At 45.2% G+C, this 26,650-nt stretch overlaps 1 protein-coding gene across 2 annotated transcripts in view; it reads right to left on the bottom strand.

Annotated features, from left to right (window-relative positions):
• LOC106608745 (kin of IRRE-like protein 1) overlaps positions 1–26,650 on the bottom strand; it is a 40,910-nt gene that overhangs the window by 8,792 nt on the left and 5,468 nt on the right. For both annotated transcript variants that reach the window (XM_014206855.2, XM_014206854.2), the window contains exons 2-10: positions 19,802–19,951; positions 9,728–9,877; positions 9,456–9,613; positions 9,180–9,330; positions 8,766–8,871; positions 8,393–8,541; positions 6,466–6,593; positions 732–858; positions 147–247 (exon numbers count right to left, since the gene is read on the bottom strand). In XM_014206855.2, coding sequence (XP_014062330.1) covers positions 147–247; positions 732–858; positions 6,466–6,593; positions 8,393–8,541; positions 8,766–8,871; positions 9,180–9,330; positions 9,456–9,613; positions 9,728–9,877; positions 19,802–19,951 — 1,220 coding nt within the window. The remainder of the gene's footprint in view (positions 1–146; positions 248–731; positions 859–6,465; positions 6,594–8,392; positions 8,542–8,765; positions 8,872–9,179; positions 9,331–9,455; positions 9,614–9,727; positions 9,878–19,801; positions 19,952–26,650) is intronic.

The raw sequence follows: 26,650 nt of genomic DNA on the forward strand, positions 1-26,650 counted from the left end.
TCCGAAAGATTTTGTTGGCCGTCACAAGACATAAAAGCTGCTGGAGTGTTGACTATGTCAGTCTCATGATGACGATAATGTATAGGTGGTAATGTGGTCATGTAGAGCTTGCAGTAGAGTTTGTACAGTATCCACTGTCCACTTACAATCTTGTCCGGTGGAGGTGTGCTGGCGATGTAGCATTTGACCTCTCCTCTCTCCCCCCTCACTGCATACTGAACAGGCTCACTGGAGATGATGGGGGGACCTGGATAGAAAGAGAGTGAAAGTGTGAGGAAGTGGATATTCCATATTATAAACTGGGTGGTTCGAGCCCTGAATGCTGATTGGCTGTCAGCTGTGGTATATCAGACCACAGGTATGACAAAACACTTATTTTTACTGGTCGAATTACATTGGTAACCAGTCTATAATAGCAATAAGGCACCTCGGGGGTTTGTGGTATATGGCCAATATACCACGGCTAAGGGCTGTATCCAGGCGCTCCGAGTTGCGTTGTGCATAAGAGCTGCTCTTAGCCGTGGTATATTGGCCATATACCACACCCCTCTCTGGCCTTATTGCTTAATAGTACTTATTATCTACACTCTTAGAAAAAAGGTTTATATCTAGAACCGAAAAGGGTTCTTTGAAACCTTTGAAAAACCCTTTTGGGTTCCATGTAGAACCCTTTTGGAACCGTTTTTTTCCTGAAAGGGTACTGTTGTGTGTGACCTTTTGGTGTTACGTACCGTTGACAGTGAGAGTGACCTCTGTCTCTCCCACTCCGATCCTGGGGACGATGGCCTTACACACGTACTGCCCAGCGTCCGCCTGGCTCACTGACTTCAGGAACAGCTGGTTGTTATTACTAAGAACCTGTAAGGGATGGAGAGCGAGGGAATCAGGGACAAGCAGAGAGAAAGAGATGAACAAAAGAAAAGGGGAGTGCGATGATGTGGCCTGACAGAGATAAAAATGCAGGTTGGCATTTATTGGGATGACTCACGTACTGGAGGCAGCTCTGCAGAGTGGTTACTAGCTGGCACAGCAACAAAGTCAAACCTAACCCTAACCTTAACTACACTGCTAACCTTAACTACCCTGCTAACCTTAATGCCTAACCCTAGTCTTGCGTTGCCATACCTACAAAATCACATTGTTGTCACACACCACTTGGAGGTCTGGAGAATTTTGTATTGCAAACACTTTTTGATTGGATGTTACTTTTCATGAATCTCCCCCCCCCCACACACTCGTAGAAGGGGTGCTGTGTGTTATGTGCGTCACTGTGTTCCGTCCGGGTAGTTGTTGTTGTTGCCCATGCTAGCTTTAAGTGCTAGTTTTGAAGTTAGTTTTGAAGCAGACAGTGTGTGATTTATATTTATTGAAATTGGACTATGCTGGTAAAGTTAAACGTCACTCACAGCACGTTCTAAACCGCTCTGGTGACAGACCTTTTCCGTTGTTTCCATTCATCCACATGGCTGCTGGCTGTGCTTTGCTACCACTGAAAATATAATTATTTTGTTTTTGTAAGGACCCTAGAAACGGAGCCAGTGCCAGAACCTATTCAAGTAAGTAAATACATTTTTTAAATGTAAAAGAAAAACAATATAATATTAGCTAGCTAGCTACAGTAGGCCAACTCAACTGAGCTGCTTGCTAGCTAACGTTACACACTGTTTAGTTTAGTGAATTAAATGTCATCAGCTAGCTAACTTCCTATAACTAGCAATCTTGATGTAATTATTCTAAATTAAAAATCCAAAAGCATTTGTAGATAACAGCCACGGAAGAAGGTGAAATTGCAGCTCCAGATGTCAGTAAAGGGAGAGTGTAGACTACTGGATAGGGCAGGTAACTTTGTGTGAGGACATTGTGAAAAGATTCTCAAGTTCCAGTCCCCAGAGGGTTAAACTTTGAGGACAGGGAGATAATAGCAACATAACATTTAGTGCTGTCAAATTTGAGTATAATGGAGCCTGTTTATTTGTATGTTTTCTCTCCTTGAAAGCTTTGAAAGCCTTTTTGTAGATGAAGAGAAAGATCCCAATGAAACTCCTAAGAGACTAGGGAATATCCTATATGCCATGGATTATACAGTGCCTTCGGGAAAGTATTCAGACCCCTTGACTTTTTCCACATTTTGTTACAGCCTTATTCTAAAATGGATTCAATTGTGTGTTTTTTTACCTCATCAGTCTACACACAATACCCTGTAATGACAAAGGAAAAACAGGTTTTTATACATTTTTGCTAATACATTTTTTTTAACAAAATGAAATATTCCATTTACATAAGTATTCAGACCCTTAACTCAGTACTTTGTTGAAGCACCTTTGGCAGCGATTACAGCATTGAGTCCTCTTGGGTGTGACGCTACAAGCTTGGCACACCTGTATTTGGGGAGTCTCTCCTATTCTTCTCTGCATATCTCTCCAGAGATGTTCGATCGGGTTCAAGTTCGGGCTCTGGCTGGGCCACTCAAGAACATTCAGAGACTTGTCCCGAAGCCACTCCTGCGTTATCTTGGCTGTGTGCTTAGGGTCGTTGTCCTGTTGGAAGGTGAACCTTTGCCCCAGTCTGAGGTCCTGAGCGCTCTGGAGCAAGTTTTCATCAAGGATCTCTCTCTAGTTTGCTCCATTCATCTTTGCCATCAATCCTGACTAGTCTCCCAGTCCTTGCTGCTGAAAAACATCCCCACAGCATGATGCTGCCACCACCATGCTTCACCGTAGGGATGGTGCCAGAAGTGACGCTTGGCATTCAGGCCAAAGAGTTCAATCTTGGTTTCATCAGACCAGAGAATCTTGTTTCTCATGGTCTGGTGTCCTTCAGGTGCCTTTTGGCAAACTCCATGCGGGCTGTCATGTGCATTTTACTGAGGAGTGGCTTCTGTCTGGCTACTCTACCATAAAGGCCTGATTGGTGGAATGCTGCAGAGATGGTTGTCCTTCTGGAAGGTTCTCCCATCTCCACAGAGGAACTCTAGAGCTGTGTCAGAGTGACCATCGGGTTCTTGGTCACCTCCAGTTTGGCTGTGCGGCCAGCTCTAGGAAGAGTCTTGGTGGTTTCAAACTTCTTCCATTTAAGAATGATGCATAAGCTAGCCACTGTGTTCTAGGAGATCTTCAATGCTGCAGACATTTTATGGTACCCTTTCTCAGATCTGTGACTCGACACAATCCTGTCTCGGAGCTCTACAGACAATTCCTTCAACCTCATGGCTTGGTCTTTACTCTGACGTGCACTGTCAACTGTGGGACCTTGTATAGACAGGTCTGTGCCTTTCCAAATCATGTCCAATCAATTGAATTTACCACATGTGGACTCCAATCAAGTTGTTCAAACATCTCAAGGATGATCAATGGAAACAGGATGCACCTGAGTTCAATTTCAATCTCACCGCAAAGGGTCTGAATAATTATGTAAATACGTTATTTCTGTTTATACATTTTTTATACATTTGCAAAAATGTCTAAAAACCTGTTTTCGCTTTGTCATTATGGGGTACTGTGTGTAGATTGCTGAGTTAAAAAAAACAAAAAACAATTTTACAATAAGGCTGTAATGTAACAAAATGTGGAAAAAGTCAAGGGGTCTGAATACTTTCCGAATGCACAGTGTGTGTAGGCCCACCTATGTTAGAAAATGTTGTATCCAAAAATACAGTTAAACATCACACACAATGTATAAAGCTAGTACAATTGGAGCAGGCCAACCCTGCTGGAGGTCTTCTGGGTGAGCAGGGTTCCGTTACAGCCCAGCAATAACCCACCTGATTCTGGGCTGGAATAGAAGTCTGCTCATCCAGTAGGTCAGGGATCAGTGGAGCAAGTTTGGCCATAGGTGATACTGTGTTTTTTAACACCATCTGAAATGATGCTTTAGTAATTATAAAATACTTGTTACTACTCAATTATCTATTGTTGTTTACACTGAGATGTTTAATCTTTACATACGAGTTATCTTATTTGTACATTTGGAAGTGTTGATTCTTTGAAGTTAAGTGTTTAAACTTGTTTTAATTGTTAAACAACATTTTCAAAATTAACTAGTGTCAATGTTAAGTTGCCCTTTCCTGCAGTCAATTACCAAAAGTGCCCTCTTTGACCTCATGGATGGAATTATATTAATATTTGTAATCATTTCACAATGAATCAAATGAAATAAAAGTTTTTAAACCACAAATTCCGTGTTTCTACGGCAAACAGTTTTGTTATATTTCAGTCTTCTGTGATGTACAGTATATCAAGTGGAATATTGGTATGCAAACTCAAAATTGAATACACTTCATCTCTATATCTGACATGGTACAGGTGTCTCCCTTTTTTAAAGCCCATAACCATGTGTGTGAGGTGTATACTTTTGTTTCAATGTAGATTTGTTTAAGACTACCAAGAAACACTCTGTGTGACCCTGATTTAGCCCACTGCAATAAAAGGTTAATCACATGATCAAACTCCTGCAATAAAGAGGGGGTCTGTCTCTAATGTGTTTCTGTTTCTGCGCTGTATACTCAAATGAACATTTCCTTTTTGTCTAGTTGAAAGATCTCCAATCTGTTTTATTTGATTGTCCATTTCTCAGTATATCAGCTATGGGAATCCATTTGGCAGCTTATCACATGGCAGGCATCACCAATGCAGCCATAGACCTACAGTATGATGGCATTTCATTTCTTTCATTTTAGCAATGTTGCTTGAAATTGATTGCAGTTTTCCCCATAGATAGACGGTACATGGTTGCTCTATGTATCACTGACCCTGCATAAGCTAGCGACTGGGCTAACCTTTTAGGTTAATAATATGTTTTTTTTATGAACATTTTGTTGGCTTTATAATCGTCAGAGAAGTTAGTTATATCTAGGTAGCTTACAAGGTTAGCTGACTTTTCCAATAAACAAACCTCATTATGGCTAGCTATGTCTTGTCCCTTATGCTAGCCTTTACAGACAAATATCACTTCAGAAACTTCAAAATAAAAAATATTGATATGGTCAGTATTGTAGACAATTTCTCCCCTTTTGCTGCAGCTTTAGCTCATCTCGAAATAACATTGAAATGCTGTGAAAACCAGAGTGCTGCAAACGTTCTAAAATGTTTTGTTTGTTTGTTTAAATGTTTTGTCCTCACGCACTGTTGCCCTTATGGCACTAATCTGGGGAGCACCTTTGGAGCTCCACCCAAACAAGGCATTGGATTGGTATGGCGTGTTGCGCGGCGTCACTGATTTACACCGGGTTCTGACACCGCTTTAGCTGATTTCCACCATGGAACTTCCCCAGGCTTCCTGCCCAGGCTCCCCGTTTAAGGGAAGCCTGTTTCGGGACGAGGCTAGCCTAACCTTAACTTTAAAGCAAAACCAAAAAGCGCATTTTTCCCCCAAGAATTTTACGATATAGACATGTTTTTACTTTGCAGCTGGCCCATCTTGCGGAAATCGCTCAGTTCTGCCTCCAAGGCAAGATTCATGACAATAAACGTCAACCTGCGCGAAAAACAGGCAGAGGTGAAGAAGGACGGGATAAAATAGAGAGGGGGACTATAAAAAGATAGAAAGATTAGGATGGGAGACAAATGGACACTGAAGGAATGAAAAATAGAATAAAATAGAGACAGAAAAGTGAAGAAGTGAGAGAGAGAGACAGATGGAGGAGACAGGGAAGACAGAGTTGGAGCCAGAGGCTAAACTTCTCCTCTGTTCTGATCCCATGGCTACCATGTTGTAAGAGCGTGAAACGAAACCTGTGGCTCAGTTGGTAGAGCACGGTGTGTGCAATGCCAGGGTTGTGGGTTGTGGGTTTAATTCCCACAGGGGGCCAGTACAAAAAACAAAAATATGCATGAAATGAAATGTATTCATTCACTACTGTAAGTCGCTCTGGATAAGAGCGTCTGCTAAGTGACTAAAATGTAAATGTAAAAAATGAGAAGCGAATCAAGAAAAAGCCAAGAGAAAGAGAGAGATGAACAGAGCACGGGAGCATAAATAATAGAGAGACAAAGGGATAGAAGAGAGAGGGAGACTATAAAGATACAGACAGCAAAAGAAGATACAGATACAGCAAAAGAAAGGTGGAAAGTGAGGCCTCCCAAGTGGCGCAGCGGCCTAAGGCATCACTACAGACCCGGGTTCGATCCCAGGCTGTGTCACAACCGGCCATGACCGCGAGTCTCATAGGGTGGAAGGGGGGGCTTTACTTGGCTCATCGCGCTCTAGCGACTCCTTGTGGGGGGCTGGGCACCTGCAGGCTGACCCCGATCAGCAGTTGAACAGTGTTTTCTCCGACACATTGGTACGGCTGGCTTCTGGGTTAAGCGGGAAGGTGTTTAGGAGCACGGTTTGGCGGGTCATGTTTCGGAGGACTCGACCTTTGCCTCTACCAAGCCCGTTGGGGAGTTGCCGCGATGAGACAAGATCGCAATTTGGTATCACAAAATTGTGGAGAAAAAGAAGGAGAGTGGAGGAGCTGGTTCTCACCATGTTGGAGCCCTTCTTGGTCCAGGTGAGGGTGAGAGGAGGGTTGCCAGCCCATTTGCAGTTCAGAGTGACATCAGAGTCTATGTCCACGGTCACTGGCCTAGGCTCCACTACCAGGATAGGACCAACTGGAAAGAGAGAGAGAGAGAACATTCGCCTTTACTTAACCAAGTCGGCTAAGATAACAAATTCAAATACAATACAAAACCGACTTGCTACAGAGAGAAAGCGAGAGATCAAGAGATAGTATTGATGATTAGGTTTAGGAGATAGGGGTAGAGTATGAGGGGAGATTGAGACCGAGTCAGGGGTGAAAGTAGATTTAATTTCTTAGCGGTAAGGACTTCCTGTGTGTGCACGTGCTTAATCAAAGGGCTCCTTTAGTAAGCTACCCGCGCAAGTTCATCCACTCGCAACATATTTCCAGTCTTCAAACAGTGGTGAATGGAAAGAGACATCTTTTACGTAAAACACCACGAAGAGTAATGACATTTTGGCAATTGTCATTCATCCAGAATTTATGCATCCACTGCTGTCCGCCCGCGTCTCGGTGTCGGCCATTAATCTCTGCCTTGGCAAAACATCAGTGTTCTCGTCGAACCACATGCCATTTTGGAGCGTAGGCCATACCAACCATTTTCAAGTCCATTTTGGAGCGTAGGCCATACCAACCATTTTCAAGTCCATTTTGGAGCGTAGGCCATACCAACCATTTTCAAGTCCATTTTGGAGCGTAGGCCATACCAACCATTTTCAAGTCCATTTTGGAGCGTGGGCCATACCAACCATTTTCAAGTCCATTTTGGAGCGTGGGCCATACCAATTTTCAAGTCCATTTTGGAGGGTAGGCCATACAAACCATTTTCAAGTCCATTTTGGAGCGTAGGCCATACCAACCATTTTCAAGTCCATTTTGGAGCGTAGGCCATACAAACCATTTTCAAGTCCATTTTGGAGCGTAGGCCATACCAACCATTTTCAAGTCCATTTTGGAGCGTGGGCCATACCAACCATTTTCAAGTCCATTTTGGAGCGTAGGCCATACCAACCATTTTCAAGTCCATTTTGGAGCGTAGGCCATACCAACCATTTTCAAGTCCATTTTGGAGCGTGGGCCATACCAATTTTTCAAGTCCATTTTGGAGGGTAGGCCATACCAACCATTTTCAAGTCCATCTTGGAGCGTAGGCCATACCAACCATTTTCAAGTCCATTTTGGAGCGTGGGCCATACCAATTTTCAAGTCCATTTTGGAGGGTAGGCCATACAAACCATTTTCAAGTCCATTTTGGAGCGTAGGCCATACCAACCATTTTCAAGTCCATTTTGGAGCGTAGGACATACCAACCATTTTCAAGTCCATTTTGGAGCGTAGGCCATACCAACCATTTTCAAGTCCATTTTGGAGCGTGGGCCATACCAACCATTTTCAAGTCCATTTTGGAGGGTAGGTCATACCAACCATTTTCAAGTCCATTTTGGAGCGTAGGCCATACCAACCATTTTCAAGTCCATTTTGGAGCGTGGGCCATACCAACCATTTTCAAGTCCATTTTGAAGGGTAGGTCATACCAACCATTTTCAAGTCCATTTTGGAGCGTAGGCCATACCAACCATTTTCAAGTCCATTTTGGAGCGTAGGCCATACCAACCATTTTCAAGTCCATTTTGGAGCGTAGGTCATACCAACCATTTTCAAGTCCATTCGCTCATTTTTCAGCCTCTGACATGCGGTAGCCTATGATAAATAATGGTGTAATAACCTACAGTTTTCTTGAAATTATGTTTTAATTAGTAATAGGCTCATGTTTTACCGAAACGGCGTACCCCCAATATTTCTTTTACCGGGACGCCGTACCAGACCGTACCACATTACTTTCACCCCTGACAGAGTATTTGCCAGCCATGGAGGTTCAGTCAGACTCACAGTGTACATCGACCAGGATGCTGACGTTGGTTTTACCCACAGCATTGAACACTGAGCAGGACACAGGCTCTGTGAAGAAGGAGTGGTCCGCCTTGGTGGTGAACACACTCTCTCTGGCCCCCTGCAGGATCACTCCACCCTTAGCCCACCTGAGAAAGAACACATATGAATGTATGATTAAACATGTACTGCCAGAGTTGTGGGTTTGATTCCCGCATTGGCCAAACACTTGCTCACAACGAAAAACACATGAAACCCAGGTAAATACAACTACCCAGCTAGACTAATGCACGGCTAGAGAAACAGGTGGACATATAGATAGACAGAAAGATCAACAGATCTATAGAGGTCGACAGAGGTATACAGTACATACATGTATCCCATGATAGGAGGGTTGGCGGAGGCGGCGCAGGTGAAGGTGACTCTGTCCCCCTCTAAGACGGAGCGAGGCTCGATGGACAGGGTCACCATGGGGGGGTCTGGGGGAGAGGGCAGGGAATCTCTAAGTCACTCCGATACATCAGCGAATAAGCAAATTATAAAGAGAAGGAGGGAGTGGTGGGGAGCAGAGAGAGCTGACGGAAAAAGAGAGAACCCCCTCAAGGCTCCTGGGCAGTGATCTAAGTGTACTTCCTGGTTGTCACTAGACACTGTTGTCCTTAAATAAGCTTAGATATTCAGTCGTACAGTAAATAGTGAATATATGTAAAGCTAAAGGGATGGTTATGAACAAGTCGCTGCGGTGTACGTTGAGGGTGACTTACGGTGTACGTTGAGGGTGACTTACGGTGTACATTGAGGGTGACGGTGGTGTGTTTCCCAGTGGGGATAGCCAGGTTGCTGGCTACACAGCTGTAGTTCCTCCCTGTGTCTGTGTCCACTGGGTGGATGGGCAAGAAGCTGTGGGTCGTCACCCTCTTCCTGTCTGGGAGCACCTCCTGATGGAGAGAGAAGAAGAAGGAAGACAAGACAGCCAATAGAAGGACGAGAAAGAGTATAGGTAAAACATGATTGAGTGTGTGTCTGTGTTTGTGTTGTAATACTAGGTGCATGTATGACTCACGGTGGTGCTGACTGCTCCGTCTACGGGGAGCCCGTCTTTTTGCCACTCTATCATGGCAGGGGGCTTGGCCCCACGGGACACACAACTCAGGTTATAGTGGTCGCCTGCATTCAACAGCACCTCAGGGGCCCCGTCGATCACTGGGTCATCTGGAGGGACTGGACACAGGACAGGGGGGTTACACACACACACACACACACACACACACACACACACACACACACACACACACACACACACACACACACACACACACATTTGCTGTATCTTACTGAGGACAGTGAGTTTGGCTCTTCTAGAACGTAGCGCAGCGTCTGGGGCCTGACACTCGTACAGGGAGTCATCAGACAGCTCAGCTGAGATAATCTCCAGGTTATACTGGCCCAGCTCCTGCACCCGCATCACACGGTACCTCGGCCAGGCTGGGGGGGAAGGGAGAGAGAGTCAGACATGTAGGGACAACCAGTGGAGGCTGGTTGAATGATAAATGGGAGGGAAAGGCTCGTTTGGAATGTATTGAATGCAATGATAGCAAACCAAAAACACCTGTGCATAATCCCTTATGCAAATGAACACAACCATGCACATATTCCCATCTCTCTCTGTCTGTCGCTCTCTCTTTCGCACTCGCTATCTCTTTCTCACTCGCTATCGCTCGCTCTCTTTCACAGCTCCAGCGGTGCCATAGATTCTCCCCAGTAGGTGGCAGCCATGCTCTCTTTCTCCAGCCAGGGAAGAAATGCATGCATTTATGACAACGACGTTTTAGAGGACTCCAAATGGACAGAAATGCTGGTGCAGATTTCATGTCCTCTCTCCTATACATAAATTCCATCTGAATCTCTCTGTCACTGTAGCATATACTTTATGCTTCAAATTAGCTCGCCCTCCCTAACCTTGTGTGTCCTTGTATGTGGCATTGCATGTGTGTCTGTGTGTTGTCTATGCGTGTATTAGCATGTGAAATGTCAAACGAGCGAAAGCGTATGAAAGGGAGAGAGAGCGAGGGAGAGATAAAGGGAGATGGAGAGAGAGCAAGGGTAAGAGGGTCTGCTAAATGAGTAAAATGGAGAAGGAGCGAGGGAGCGAAGCAGAGAGAGGGAGAGAGGGAGCGAGGGAGAGAGGCAGGGTGAGGGCGAGAGAGCGAGGGAGAGAGGCAGGGAGAGGGAGCGTGTGTATAAGGGAACCAGTGTTCATTCACATGTTTCTATTTAAAAGCTTTGGCTTGAAGCACTGAACCATTACAGTAACAATGTGATTAAAAGAGACGGAGAGAGAGCGAGAGAGCGAGAGAGAGGAATGGTGAGGGGACAGACGAACAGGACGAGGGGAGAAAGCAGCAGAGGAAGGGAGGGAGGGAGAGAAAGAATGAGAGAGGGTTTGAGAGAGAGCAGAGGCAAAGAGAGAGAAGGAGAGTGTGAAGGAGAGGAAGAGAGTGGCAGAGGGGGGAGAGAGGGAGGGAGAATGAAGAATGATAGAGGGGTTGAGCATGAACAGAGGAGAGAGGGAGAGAGAGGGAGGAACAGGCAATGAAGCAGGGAGAGAAGGCTGCAAAGAAAGAGAGAGGAAAGAGGGCAGAAGTGTGGTATGAAAGATAGAATAACAAGCCTTTATTGTACAAGTAGGAGAGAGAGAGAATATTAAATCAAATAAAACGTTATTGGTTGCATACACATATTTAGCAGATGTGCTTGTGAAATGCATGTGTTCCTAGCTCCAACAGTGCAGTAGTATCTAACATTCACAACAATGCACACAAATCTAAAAGTAAAATCGAAATGGAATTAAGAAATATAGAAATATTAAGGCAAGCAATGTCGGGGTCCAGATTATAAATATACAGTATATATATACTGAGAAAAAATATAAATGCAACATGCAACAATTTCAACGATTTTACTGAGTTACAGTTCATATAAGAAAATCAGTCAATTAAAATAAATTCATTACATTTCATGGGTTGGCCTGGGAGGGCATAGGCCCACCCACTTGGGAGCCAGGTCCACCCACTGGGGAGCCAGGCACAGCCACAAAAGGGCTTTATTACAGAAATTCTCCTCAGTTTCATCAGCTGTCCAGGTGGCTTGTCTCAGACGATCCAGGAGGTGAAGAAGCCGGATGTAGAGGTCCTGGGCTGGCGTACTGCCGAATTCTCTAAAATGACGTTGGAGGCGGCTTATGGTAGAGAAATGAACATTACATTCTCTGGCAAAAGCTCTGGTGGACATTCTTGTAGTCAGCATGCCAATTCCACGCTCCCTCAAAACTTGAGACATCTGTGGCATTGTGTTGTGTGACAAAACTGCACATTTTATAGTGGCCTTTGATTGACCACACTGCCCTCTGAAGAGCCCTGCGTTTGTGGGTGGTGCAGTTGCCATATCAGGTGGTGATACAGCCCGACAGGATGCTTTCAATGGTGCAACCTCTGGAGGTTGAAAAGGCGCTGTTCCACCTTCTTTACCACACTCTCTGTGTGGGTGGACCATTTCAGATTGTCAGTGATGTGTACGCCGAAGAACTTGAAGCTTTTCACCTTCTCTACTGTGGCCCTGTCGGTGTGGATAGGGGGGGTGCTTCCTCTGCTGTTTCCTGAAGTCCATGATCAGCTCCTTCGTTTTGTTGACGTTGAGGGGAAGGTTATTTTCCTGGCACCACTTTGCCAGGGCCCTCATCTCCTCCCTGTAGGCTGTCTCATCGTTGTTGGTAATCAGGCCTACCACTTTTGTGTTGTCTGCAAACTTGATGATTGAGTTGGAGGCGTGCGTGGCCACACAGTGATAGGTTAACAAGGAGTACAGGAGTGGGCTGAGCACACACCCTTGTGGGGCCCCTGTGTTCAGGATCAGCGTAGTGGAGGTGTTGTTGCCTACTTTCACCACCTGGGGGCGGCCCAACAGGAAGTCCAGGACTCAGTTGCACAGGGCGGAGTTCAGATCCAGGGTCCCGAGCTTAATAATGAGCTTGGAGGGTATTATGGTGTTGAAGGCTGAGCTGTAGTCAATGAACAGCGTTCTTACATAGGTATTCCTCTTGTCCAGATGGGATATGCATATTGAATTGGGTCTAGGATGTTGAGTAAGGTGGAGGTGATATGATCCTTAACTTGTCTCTCAAAGTTCTTCATGACAGAAGTGAGTGCTACGGGGCGATAGTCATTTAATTCAGTTACCTTTGCTTTCTTGGGTACAGGGACAATGGTGGACATCTTGAAGCAAGTGGGGACAGCAGACTGGGATAGGAAGAGATTGAATATGTCCGTAAACACTCCAGCCAGCTGGTCTGCGCATGCTCTGAGTACGCGGCTAGGGATGCAGTCCTGGCCGGCAGCATTGAGAGGGTTAACACGCTTAAATGTCTTACTCACGTCGGAGAACGAGAGCTCACAGTCCTTGGGAGAGGCCCTTGTTGGCGGCACTGTGACATCCTCAAAGCGGGCGAAGAAGATGTTAAGCTGGTCCGGAAGCAAGACTTCTGTGTCCGCGACGTGGCTGGTTTTCCCTTTATAATCCGTAATTGTCTGGAGTCCCTGCCACATACTGTAAGTCTCTTGACTGAGCCTTTGAATTGCGACTCCACTTTGGCTCTGTACTGATGTTTTGCCTGTTTGATTACCTTACAGAGGGCATAACTAGACTGTTTGTATTCAATCACATTCCCAGTCACCTTGCCATGGTTAAATGTGGTGGTTTGCGCTTTCAGTTTTGAACGAATGCTGCCATCTATCCACATATTATGGTTTGGGTAGGTTTTAACCTGTTGGGGCTAGGGGGCAGTATTTGCATGGCCGGATAAAAAAACGTACCCGATTTAATCTGGTTACTACTCCTGCCCTGTAACTAGAATATGCATATAATTATTGGCTTTGGATAGAAAACACCCTAAAGTTTCTAAAACTGTTTGAATGGTGTCTGTGAGTATAACAGAACTCATTTGGCAGGCCAAAACCTGAGAAGATTCCTTACAGGAAGTGGCCTGTCTGACCATTTCTTGCCCTCCTTGATCATCTCTAACAAATACAGGGGATCTCTGGCATGACGTGACACTTCCTATGGCTCCCATGGGCTCTGAGAAGGCGGGAAAAAGCTGAACGATGTAATTCCATCCCCAGGCTGAAACACATTAGCGCGTTTGGCAAGTGCTCTATCAGAGGGCCATTAGACTGAGGCTCGTGCATGAGGGGATAGCATGCTTTTACTTTCACTCTCTTTGTAATAAAAAACGATTTCCCGGTCGGAATATTATCGCTTTTTTACGAGAAAAATTGCATAAAAATTGATTTTAAACAGCGGTTGACATGCTTCGAAGTACGGTAATGGAATATTTAGACATTTTTTGTCACGAAATGCGCCATGCTCGTCACCCTTATTTACCCTTTCGGATAGTGTCTTGAACGCACGAACAAAACGCCGCTATTTGGATATAACAATGGATTATTTGGGACCAAACCAACATTTGTTATTGAAGTAGAAGTCCTGGGAGTGCATTCTGATGAAGAACAGCAAAGGTAATAACATTTTTCTTATAGTAAATCTGACTTTGGTGAGTGCTAAACTTGCTGGGTGTCTAAATAGCTAGCCCTGTGATGCCGGGCTATCTACTTAGAATATTGCAAAATATGCTTTCACCGAAAAGCTATTTTAAAATCGGACATATCGAGTGCATAGAGGAGCTCTGTATCTATAATTCTTAAAATAATTTTTATGTTTTTTGTGAACATTTATCGTGAGTAATTTAGTAAATTCACCGGCAGTGTTCGGTGGGAATGCTAGTCACATGCTAGTCACATGCTAATGTAAAAAGCTGGTTTTTGATATAAATATGAACTTGATTGAACAAAACATGCATGTATTGTATAACATAATGTCCTAGGGTTGTCATCTGATGAAGATCATCAAAGGTTAGTGCTGCATTTAGCTGTGGTTTGGGTTTATGTGACATTATATGCTAGCTTGAAAAATGGGTGTCTGATTATTTCTGGCTGGGTACTCTGCTGACATAATCTAATGTTTTGCTTTCGTTGTAAAGCCTTTTTGAAATCGGACAGTGTGGTTAGATTAATGAGAGTCTTGTCTTTAAAATGGTGTAAAATAGTAAAATGTTTGAAAAATTGAAGTTTTTGCATTTTTGAGGTATTTGAATATAGCGCCACGGGATTACACTGGCTGTTGAGCGTCCCACCTAGCCCATAGAGGTTAATAGTCACAGTGGGAACAACATCCCCTATACACTTCCTGATGAACTCAGTCACTGTGTCAGTGCATACGTCAATGTTATTCTCAGAGGCAACCCGAAACATATCCTAGTCCGTGTGATCAAAACAATCTTGAAGCACGGATTGCGACTGCTCAGACCAGCGCTGAATAGACCTTAGCATGGATACTCCCTGTTTGAGTTTCTGCTTATAGGAAGGGAGAAGCAAAAATGGAGTCATGCTCTGATTTGCCGAAGGAAGGGCGGGGAGGGCCTTGTAGCTATCCCGGAAGGGAGAGTAACAATGGTCGAGAGTTTTTGAAGCGTGAGTACTGCAGGCGATGTGTTGATAGAAATTCGGTAGCGTTTTCCTTAGATTTGCTTTAGTCCCAAGCTATAATAAATACAGCCTCAGGATAGGCAATTTCCAATTTGCACAAGGTCCAGTGTAGTTCCCTGAGAGCCATCGGGGTATCGGCTTGAGGTGGAATATACACGGCTGTGACGCTAACCAAAGAAAATTCTCTAGGGAGGTAATGGGGTCGACATTTGATTGTGAGGTAGTTCTAGGTTGGGTGAACAAAAGGACTTGAGTTCCTGTACGTTACCAAAATCACACCATGAGTAGTTAATATGTATAATACAGAGATATAGGTATAGAGAGATGGATAGATAGAGAGAGAGAGAGCGCCAGGACCACAAATACAAATTCCATCTAGACACTGTTGCCCTAGAGCACACAAAACGATACATACCTCGGTCTAAACATCAGCACAACGTCCACAAAGCTGTGAACGATCTGAGAGACAAGGCAAGAAGGGCCTTCTTTGCCATCACAAGGAACATAAAATTCGACATCCCAATTAGGATCTGGCAAAAAATACTTGAATCAGTTATAGAACCCATTGCCCTTTATGGTTGTGAGGTCTGGGGTCCGCTCAACCAATCGAAAATCCACAAAATGGGAAAAACACAACATTTTAAATCAGAATGCAGAATTCTGCAAAAACATCTTCTGTGCACATCAAAGAATGCATGCAGAGCAGAATTAGGTCGACACCCGCTAATTATCAAAATCCAGAAAAGAGCCATTAAATTCTACAACCACCTAAAAGGAAGAGATTCCAAAACCTTCCATAACAAAGTCGTCACCTACTGTACATAGAGATAAACCTAAGAGATGAACCCTAAGCAAGCTGGTCCTGGGGCTCTGTTCACAAACAGACCCCACAGAGCCCCAGGAGAGCAACATGATTAGACCCAACCAAATCACCAGAAAACAAAAAGATAATTACTTGACACATCGGAAAGAATTAACCAAAAAACTGAGCAAACTGGAACGCTATTTGGCCATAAACAGAGAGTACACAGTGGCAGAATACCTGACCACCGTGACCGTACCAAAATTAAGGAAAGCTTAGACTATGTACAGACTCAGTGAGCATAGCCTTGCTATTGAGAAAGGCCACCGTAGGCAGACCTGGCTCTCAAGAGAAGACAGGCTATGTCACGTCCTGACCAGTAGAAGGGGTTATTTGTTATTGTAGTTTGGTCAGGACGTGGCAGGGGGTATTTGTTTTATGTGGTTCGGGCTGGTTGTGTTTATAGGAGGGTGTTTGATTTATTATTCCGGGGTTTTGGGCACTGTTCTATGTTTATGTATTTCTATGTTTAGCCTAGTCATTTGTATTTCTATGTTTAGTTTATTGGGGGTTGGACTCTCAATTGGAGGCAGGTGTTTTCTAGTTGCCTCTGATAAATAGGTATGTGTTTGTTTTGGTATTTTGTGGGAGATTGTGCTGTGTATAGCTTTGTGCCTTACCGGCCTGTTATTCGTCGTTGTGTTTTTTTGTGTACGTGTTTGTTTTGGTTTTACCTTCTTTGTCCTTAATAAAAAGAAGATGAGTGCACATATTCCTGCTGCGTTTTGGTCCACTCTACCCTACGACAACCGTGACAGAATCTCCCACCAACCAAGGACCAAGCAGCGGGGTAAGGAGCAATGGGAAAATTATATGGACTATCGGGAGTTTTGGACGTGGGAGGAGATTTTGGCCGGAGAGGGCCCATGGAGGAAGTCTGGTGAGGACCGGGAACGCTACTGGGGAACACGGCTGGCTAGGAAGCCGGAGAGGCACCCCCAATAATTTGTTTTGGGGGGGGCACACGAGTAGTTTGGCTGGGCCAGGCAGTAGACCTAAGCCAGCTCCCTGTGCTTTTTATGAGAAGCAGGTGGAGAAGAGAGCGCCGGAGTATGCGGAAATGCGCACGATTTCGCCAGCTCTACGCACGGCAACCATCAGGCCCCTGCACAGCCCAGTTCGCCCTGTGCCAGCACTTCGCTTGTGCAGGGCTACTAGTTCCATCCAGCCAGGACGGGTTGTGCAGGAGGTGCGATCGAGACCGCCAGTGCATCTCCATGGCCCGGTATATCCAGTACCAGCACCACGCACCAGGCCTCCAGTGCGTCAGCCCAGTCTAATTCAGCCTGTTCCCGCTCCTCGCACTAGCCTTGAAGTGCGTGTCTCCAGTCTGATACCTCCAGTACCAGCACCACGCACTAGGCTTCCAGTGCATCAGCTCAGTCTCGAGCTTCCGGCTACAGTACTCCGTCCAGAGTGTCCGAAGACAGTGCCCCGTCCAGAGTGTCCGAAGACAGTGCCCCGTCCGGAGTATCCGGCAACAGTGCCCCGTCCAGAGTATCCGGCAACAGTGCCCCGTCCAGAGTATCCGGCAACAGTACCCCGTCCAGAGTATCCGGCAACAGTGTATAGTCCGGAACCGAGTGAGACGGCCTACAGTCCGGAACCGAGTGAGACGGCCTACAGTCCGGAACTGAGTGAGACGGCCTACAGTCCGGAACCGAGTGAGAAGGCCTACAGTCCGGAACCGAGTGAGAAGGCCTACAGTCCGGAACCGAGTAAGTCGGCCTACAGTCCGGAACCGAGTGAGACGGCCTACAGTCCGGAACCGAGTGAGACGGCCTACAGTCCGGAACCGAGTGAGTCGGCCTACAGTCCGGAACCGAGTGAGTCGGCCTACAGTCCAGAGCTCCTAGAGTCGTCCTACAGTCCAGAGCTCATAGAGTCGTCCTACAGTCCAGAGCTCATAAAGTATAGCACAGGGTCTACAGTGACATGTGTCAGGCCGAGGTATTTGGGAGGAGTGGACTGGTCAGGGGGTGGTTTTAGGGCCGAGCCTAAGCCACCTCCAATGTAGGAGGTTTGGGGAGGGGGGGGTGTATGCACGAGTGCCATCGGTGACGGCAGCCACCCTCCCTTCCCTCCCTTTAGTCTAGGGGATTTATTTTGTTTTGGGGTTATTTTGTTTATTTGTGTGAGGTGCGTCCGGGGTCTGCACCTTTGGGGGGTACTGTCACATCCTGACCAGTAGAAGGGGTTATTTGTTATTGCAGTTTGGTCAGGACGTGGCAGGGGGTATTTGTTTTATGTGGTTCGGGCTGGTTGTGTTTATAGGAGGGTGTTTGATTTATTATTCCGGGGTTTTGGGCACTGTTCTATGTTTATGTATTTCTATGTTTAGTCTAGTCATTTGTATTTCTATGTTTAGTTTATTGGGGGTTGGACTCTCAATTGGAGGCAGGTGTTTTCTCGTTGCCTCTGATAAAGGGTCCTATAAATAGGTATGTGTTTGTTTTGGTATTTTGTGGGAGATTGTGCTGTGTATAGCTTTGTGCCTTACCGGCCTGTTATTCGTCGTTGTGTTTTTTTGTGTACGTGTTTGTTTTGGTTTTACCTTCTTTGTCCTTAATAAAAAGAAGATGAGTGCACATATTCCTGCTGCGTTTTGGTCCACTCTACCCTACGACAACCGTGACAGGCTATGTGCACACTGCCCACAAAATGAGGTGGAAACTGAGCTGCACTTCCTAACCTCCTGCCAAATGTATGACCATATTAGAGACACATATTTCCCTCAGATTACACAGACCCACAAAGAATTCAAAAACACATCAAATTTTGACAAACTCCCATATCTACTGGGTGAAATACCACAGTGTGCAATCACAGCAGCAAGATTTGTGACCTGTTGCCACAAGAAAAGGGCAACCAGTGAAGAACAAACACCATTGTAAATACAACCAATATTTATATTTATTTATTTTCCCTTTGGACTTTAACTATTTTCACATCGTTACAACACTGTAAATAGCCATACTATGACATTTGAAATGTCTCTATTCATTTGAAACTTTTGTGTAATGTTTACTGTTAATTCCTGATTATTTATTTCACTTTTTTAAATGATCTATTTCACTTGCTTTGGTAATGTGAACATATGTTTCCGATGCCAATAAAGCCCTTTGAATTGAATTGAGAGACTGAGATTGAAAGACATAGAGTGAGACCGAAAGAGACAGACACACAGAGACAAACACAGAGAGACAGACAGAGAGACAGACACAGAGACACAAACACAGAGAGACAAACACAGAGAGACAAAGAGAGAGACAGACACAGAGACACAAACACAGAGAGACAAACAGAGAGACAGACACAGAGAGACAAACACAGACAGACACAGAGAGACAGACACAGAGAGACAAACACAGAGAGACAAACACAGAGAGACAAACAGAGAGACAGACACAGGGAGACAGACACAGAGAGACAGACACAGAGAGACAGACAAAGGGAGACAGACACAGAGAGACAGACACAGAGAGACAGACACAGGGAGACAGACACAGAGAGACAGACACAGAGAGACAAAGGGAGACAGACACAGAGAGACAGACAAAGGGAGACAGACAAAGGGAGACAGACACAGGGAGACAGACACAGAGAAACAGACACAGAGAGACAGACACAGAGAGACAGACACAGAGAGACAGACAAAGGGAGACAGACACAGAGAGACAGACACAGAGAGACAGACAAAGGGAGACAGACACAGAGAAACAGACACAGAGAGACAGACAAAGGGAGACAGACACAGAGAGACAGACACAGAGAGACAGACACAGAGAGACAGACAAAGGGAGACAGACACAGAGAGACAGACACAGAGAGACAGACACAGAGAGACAGACATAGAGAGGCTTTTTCAGGAAGGCAACTAGACTGGGTTTCGGGTGTTGGGCTTTGGGTGTTGTTTTGACTTGGGTGGTGTTAGAGTTGTACTAGTCTCACCCCTGAGGTCCTCTCCGATGCCCAGGGCCAGTCCATCCTTGGTCCACTGCACAATGCCTGAGTAGTTAAACACAACACAGGACAGAATCACCCTCTGGCCCCGCACTACCGACTGGTCCGCTGGCTCCTGGGAGAAACGCGCTGTCCACACTGGGGTAGGAGAAGGAGGGAGGGAGAGAGAGAGAGATGGAGAGAGAGAGAGAGGAGTGCATAAACATGGTTGCAAACATCATGTGTTAATGTTACATACACAGCTGTGTTGTTGTTACAGTACATACATACAGCGTCATTATACACAAACTGAGAATTAACAAATAAACTGTAGAAGCCAAAGAGGAGCATTTCACTCATTGGAGTTTTTGTGGTAATATGAGACAGACTACAAGCTAAATTCTTCTTAATCTACAATGATCTACAATTTCAGATGGTGTGTTTGAGATCGTATCTCTTTCTCCTTCAACAGAAGACAAAGATAACAAGTTGGAGATGTAGAGGGAGTGCATTAAGATAAAGAAAGACGGAAAGGGATTGAGGGAAAAGTGAGAAAAATCATTGAACAATGGAGGGAGAGAGAGAGGGGGAACGAGGTTGTGAGACGAGCTGAGTCAGGAGGGAAGGAGAGGGGAAAGAGAGGAGAAGAGAGGAGAAGGGAGGAGACGAGAGGAGAATGGAGGAGAAGAAAGGGAGATCACATCCTAGGGATATAACCCATCGGGTCTCACCCCCCGTCTCCCAGCCTCATGGCTTCCCTTTTCTTAAACCTCTCTATCTTTGTCTCTCTCTCTCTTTCTCTTCTCTTCCATCTCGCGTCTAACTACAGTACATGTCATTGTCTCTACTCTACAGGGCTGTTCCAGCTCTCAGTTGAGAGCCACCACAGTTCTTTCTGCAGTATAAAACCGTGCGTATTCATCTGATGAAGTGTTGTGACTGCTTGTCCAATAGAAGGCCGATAAACGATGAGAATCCAAGTTGGACTGCGGTTGTGTTGTTTCCTTTCTCTTGTCTACACTATAATGCTGTTGCTACGTGTCCTAGTAAACAATGAAAGAATGACAATCAAAGTCGCATTTCTCCCATTTAATTATGTGTTGTTTCTCTCTCTCCCTCTCTGAACGTGGATAGCTGTAATAAATGTATACATGTGTTGTATATGTCATTTTTTCATACCGCTTTCTGCATGAACAATGAAATAATGACAATCAAGGTCGCACTTCTGTCTCACTTTTTGGTGCTGTTTCTCTCTCTTCCCTTCTCATCCTCTCACTCTCTCTGAATGTACTGTATACACACATCATGTTGTATATGTCCTTTTCCCATACTGCTTTCAATTTAATAAATTATTTTGTATTTTACCCCCTTTTCTCCCCAATTTTGTGATATCCAAATGCAATCCAATTGCGATCCAATTACGATTTTGTCTCATCGCTCCAACTCCCCGACGGGCTCGGGAGAGGCGAAGGTCGAGTCATGCGTCTTCCGAAACATGACCCGCCAAACCGCGCTCCTTAACACCTGCCCGCTTAACCCGGAAGCCAGCTGCACCAATGTGTCGGAGGAAACACTGTTCAACTGAGGACCGAAGTCAGCCTGAAGGTGCCCGGCCCGCCACAAGGAGTCGCGATGAGCCAAGTAAACCCTCACCTAACACTGGGCCAATCGTGCGCCGCCCTATGGGACTCGCGGTCATGGCCGGTTGTGACATAGCCTGGGATCGAACCCGGGTCTGTAGTGGCGAAGCAGTGCTTTAGATGCTGCGCCACTCAGTAGGTCCAGCCATACTGTTTTCTATTTCCGTGGTCGTCCTCCTTCTTTAGTGGTTGGAGGGGTTTAGAGCCACACTGTCACAACCCATTTATCATATTAAATATCTGCCCTCTAGCTTGGCTATTTTTCTCTCTCTCTCTCTCTCTCTCCCCCGTTCCCTCTCTCTCTTACTTCTCCTCCCTCTCTCTCTCTGAACCCTCCAGCGTTCCTCTGTAGGTCCCCATCTCTCTCACTTTCTTAACAACTGGCATATGCCTGCTCACCCCCCCCCCCCCATGACCTCAAGTCTCTCTCTCTAACTCCCTCCCTATCTTTCTCTTTCTCACGTGTGGACATACTCTAACCCCCCCAACCTGATTGAATTTGTGTGATTTAAGGAGGTAGCCTACAATATGCCTGATATCATGAAAAACACAGCCATGTATAAATAATGTCCCAGTCAATAATAGAAAAGCCTTCAGACAGAAACAGAACATACATTTTTCCAAAGAGAACGTAAAACATAATGTAGATAGAGATTATCTGCATTTGTATATCTAGCATAGGCCTACAAGTCAATCACAGAAAATAGAAAAGAGCAGTGGTCCTAGAATTGAGCCCTGTGGCACACCACGTTAAAGAAAATACTGCTCCCAAAGTGACAATATCAATGTGATCCACCATTAGTCCAAATATAAGCTGTGCGATGACCACGGAAACTTCTAAATTAGGGCTCCTACCCAGTCAGATAAAATCAACGTAGCTCGCTAGATACGCTATCTAATCTGTTACCCTCTTCTGACCACTGAGATGAGGCCGTAATGCTATGTTCCAACAACAACTAAGGACCAAACAGCCACAGAGCAGGCAAGGCATCACTCCCGCTACCTAAAACACCACTGGACAAGGTATTCCCTTCACGGTCATTTAAAACCACAAACAAGATCCACAGTGGGAATGCAGACTACACACTGGGACAATGGGGATGTCAGGCTATTTCAATAGCTTGACAAGGAGAGCACACAGCAGCTTCCCAGGTAATGCTTACATTAGGGGTACACAAAAAAAAAATACAGATCCTCGCCCAAATCTGTATGGTCTTTTTGTAGGCCTCTTCTCTGTGTATTTCCATACTACTTGCTCATATCATTCTTCAATATGTGAGTGTCTGTGCAGGAGAGAACACGTGGAAAAGCTATACAAAGAGAGTAGAGAGAGAGGCAGATGGAAAGAAAGAAAAGACAGGAGAGAGGGAGAGAGAGAGAGAGAGAGAGAGAGAGAGGAAGCTCATGTATTCTTTTATTATGTGGGTTATGCTGCAGTGACAAATTTAGAGTGTCCTGATTTCCTTGAGTCAGTGATCCCCAGATGCCATCGAGAGACTCCGAGTACCCTGACCGCACAAAGACATGGTCACAAAGTACCCTGACCGGGCGCGCGCGCACACACACACACACACACACACACACACACACACACACACACACACACACACACACACACAGAGCCCTAATGAAACACACACACAAAGATGCACGCATGAACACACACACGCACAAACGCACACACGCGCACATACACACGACCAAACCTTTGCCACACAGACATACAACAACATCCTATACCATGTCTTCACAGACACACACACACACACACAGACACACACACAGTCAAACCCTGACCGGTGACCACATAGAAATAGGACACACACATCAACACACACACGGTCAAACCAAACATTGACCACATTGGCTGGTGATGATGTGGCCGGATAGAGACATCATGGTCACCAAACTCTATCCACACAGACACTAAGATAAACCAAGCCCTGCTGTCAACATAGCCACACTTGACACACCAAAACCTGACCACACAGTCAAATAGCACGGAGACCTACAATTAACACCTCTAGTGCCTCACAATCCCATAATCTTAACAACAACATAACATGTTACAGATTTGCATTCGCTCTGTGTGAAATGTGGTGCTTTATCTTCTATCACAGTAGGCCTAAACCTAGCCCCCTCGTGCTAATAAGAACGCCACGAAGACAGAATACATGCGCCTTTAATTCCTAGATAGGATGTGCTGCCCCTAGCTATCTCACCACACGTACGCAATCAACCTAAAAAAAATCCATTTTTTTGGAATTCAAAGTTTTCCTCTCTCCCAAGCAAACAAAAGGCTACATGATGTCATGACGTCAGGGCTTTGTCTGATGTGCCTGAATGAATTGAGTGCATGCTATTAATCCTGTTCAAGCAATAACGTTTGATAAAATCACATTTGTATGGATCCGTCAATCAATCTAATGATCTCTATCTGCCTGTCTATCCATGTATTCCTCCCTCTCTCCCTCTCAGTCCCTCTCTCCCTCTCAGTCCCTCTGCCTCTCTTCCTCTCTCCAGTTTAGCCAATCCTGCTCTGTCGTTGGATCACAGACTTGCGTCGCCATAGCAACAGCTGACGTCTAAAGTAACTGCCCAAAAAAGTGTTTTTGTGTATGTGTGTGTGCATGCATGAGGGTGTGTGCGTGTGTGTGTGTGTGTGTCTGTCGAAACCCTCCCTTGTTTCTGATACAACCATTTTCTGCAAAACGTTAATCATGACCTCATCCTCCCTCCACCTTTCCAATAATTGTCCAGCGCACTGTTGTCTCTGTCTTGCTCTCTCTGTTCCCTTTCAGACCATATTATCCATATTCACTTTTACTATCTTATCCATTCAATGTGGAATTCGTCTCTGTTTCCTATGTGTGGACAGCGGTCGGTGATACTTAAATATCTGAAATACCGAAATGGCAAATCAAGGAGATGGATGGATGACAAAACTGTGATGAAGATGAGGATGATGATGAGGATCGGTTTACGGGTAAGGGCACAATGACAAGGTTAGGAGTGCCACTGTTGCTGCCCGACACCACCTGAGTCTAACAATAACCGCATGGCGGTATGGTAGACTAGACTGGGTATAACCTACAGAGTATCACCATGGCAATACTGTTATATGGCATAAAGATAGAGGGAGAGAAAAAGGGACCATGTTCCCATCATGTCAGTCAACAAATGAAGGTGACTGGCTGGAGGTGGAGAAGGAACAGGGGGAAGAAAAGGAGAAAGAAAAAGAGGGGAGACTCCTTTCTTTGTCTGATGCATTGTGCCCATTTTCCCCCTCCTCTGTCATCTTCTCTCTCTATCCTCCCCTTGACAATACTCCAAGACCCCTCTCTTTCCCTGTCCCTTTGTCACAATGTACCCTCGGTTCCTTCCCTCTCTTTCCCTGTCCCTTTGTCACCATGTACCCTCAGTTCCTTTCCCCTCTTTCCCTGTCCCTTTGTCACCATGTACCCTCTGTTCCTTCCCTCTCTTTCCCTGTCCCTTTGTCACCATGTACCCTCAGTTCCTTTCCTCTCTTGCCCTGTCCCTTTGTCACAATGTACCCTCAGTTCCTTTCCTCTCTTTCCCTGTCCCTTTGTCACCATGTACCCTCGGTTCCTTCCCTCTCTTTCCCTGTCCCTTTGTCACCATGTACCCTCTGTTCCTTTCGTCTCTTGCCCTGTCCCTTTGTCACCATGTACCCTCGGTTCCTTTCCTCTCTTTCCCTGTCCCTTTGTCACCATGTACCCTCGGTTCCTTTCCTCTCTTTCCCTGTCCCTTTGTCACCATGTACCCTCGGTTCCTTTCCCCTCTTTCCTTTGTCTGTCAGTGGCACATACTCAGAAATAATCACGCCCTCCCTCCCATTGCTCTACCTCTCTACCTCTCCACCTCTCCTCTCTTATTTATTTTCCTTGTTCCCGCTCTTTATTTCTCACTCCCTCTATCATTACAGCCCCTGGTAAAATGGTTGCTATAGAAACCAATTTATTTGGAAATGAAGGGAAGAGAATAATTTCTACGCTCTCTCTTTTTCTGTCTCTCTCTCTGTCTGTCTGTCCGTCTGTCGCTCTGTGTGTATGTGTGCGTTTTCTCTTTGTCCTCTTCTCTTGGGCTAATCTCACATATTTCACATCTCAAGTGCTTTATTTGTATTGAACCACCGTTACAGACATTGTTACCATGGCTACAGCCAGTGAGGACCACTGACACAATGATAGACACACAGTGGCCATGACAACCCCTTGGAGCAGTGCAGGGTAATATGATAATTCATGGTCAAAGTGTCTGACACATTATGAGACGACATGAATATGCTGGGCTTTTCACAACTCCTCTCTTCAAAATAATCCAGCCCGTCCTTTCTGAAACGAGCATGCAAATGAATGACAAAGAATACTTGAAGGGTAACCAAGGGTGACTACCATGGACTAACAATGGCAGGCCGCTTCTAACCCTGATCAAGGGCTACGGTATACAGAATTATCAAAGTGGAGTTTTGTAGTAACCTAGAATTAGCTAGCGAAATCAATATCGTTATGAATCAATAATTCACCACAGTGATTTCCAAATAAGTGATTGTGACTGTTTTGAACTGTGTTTGGGAAGTAAAGATAGACATGGTTTTAAAAAGGTAGTGGTGATATTTAATTCAGTACAGAAAAAAAAATCGTAGGCGGCTTAATTCACCCTGTCCCGCGGCTCAACGTACCAAGAGATCACTTTTTTGGGACAAGCTATATTTTCAAAACTGTAATGTTCACATGAATTCTGATTATTTACAGGGACACACAACATCCTGAAATACATGTAGATATCTTTGTTAGAAAGAATACTGTATTTCCCTTGATGTAGTGCTGCTGAATGTAAAGAAAAAAGGACTCAACTTACACCACTCTCCCCTATGGAATTGATGTGAATGAGCTGCATGTAGCCATATCCTTCCAACCAACATAAAAATAAAAAATAAAACAACTGTTGAACCGTTAAATAAATATGTTCCCATTTTTACTGCAGGCTAAATGGCTGTATGGCTAGCAGTGTAGACCAGGGCCATAACTGTAAGCTTATTAGTTAGATGGCTAGCTGTAATGTTGTTATCGTCGAGAGAGAGAGAGACGGATGGAGCGACACAAATCTCCCTACCCTTCTTGAGGAGAAACTCAGAGAGCGAGAAATCAAATGACATCATCACCCGGCGGCCACATTCCTACAGGGGGAGGAGGGT

This window comes from Salmo salar, chromosome ssa07 (assembly GCF_905237065.1).
Source record: "Salmo salar chromosome ssa07, Ssal_v3.1, whole genome shotgun sequence".
In the NCBI taxonomy this organism is placed as follows: Eukaryota; Metazoa; Chordata; class Actinopteri; order Salmoniformes; family Salmonidae; genus Salmo; species Salmo salar.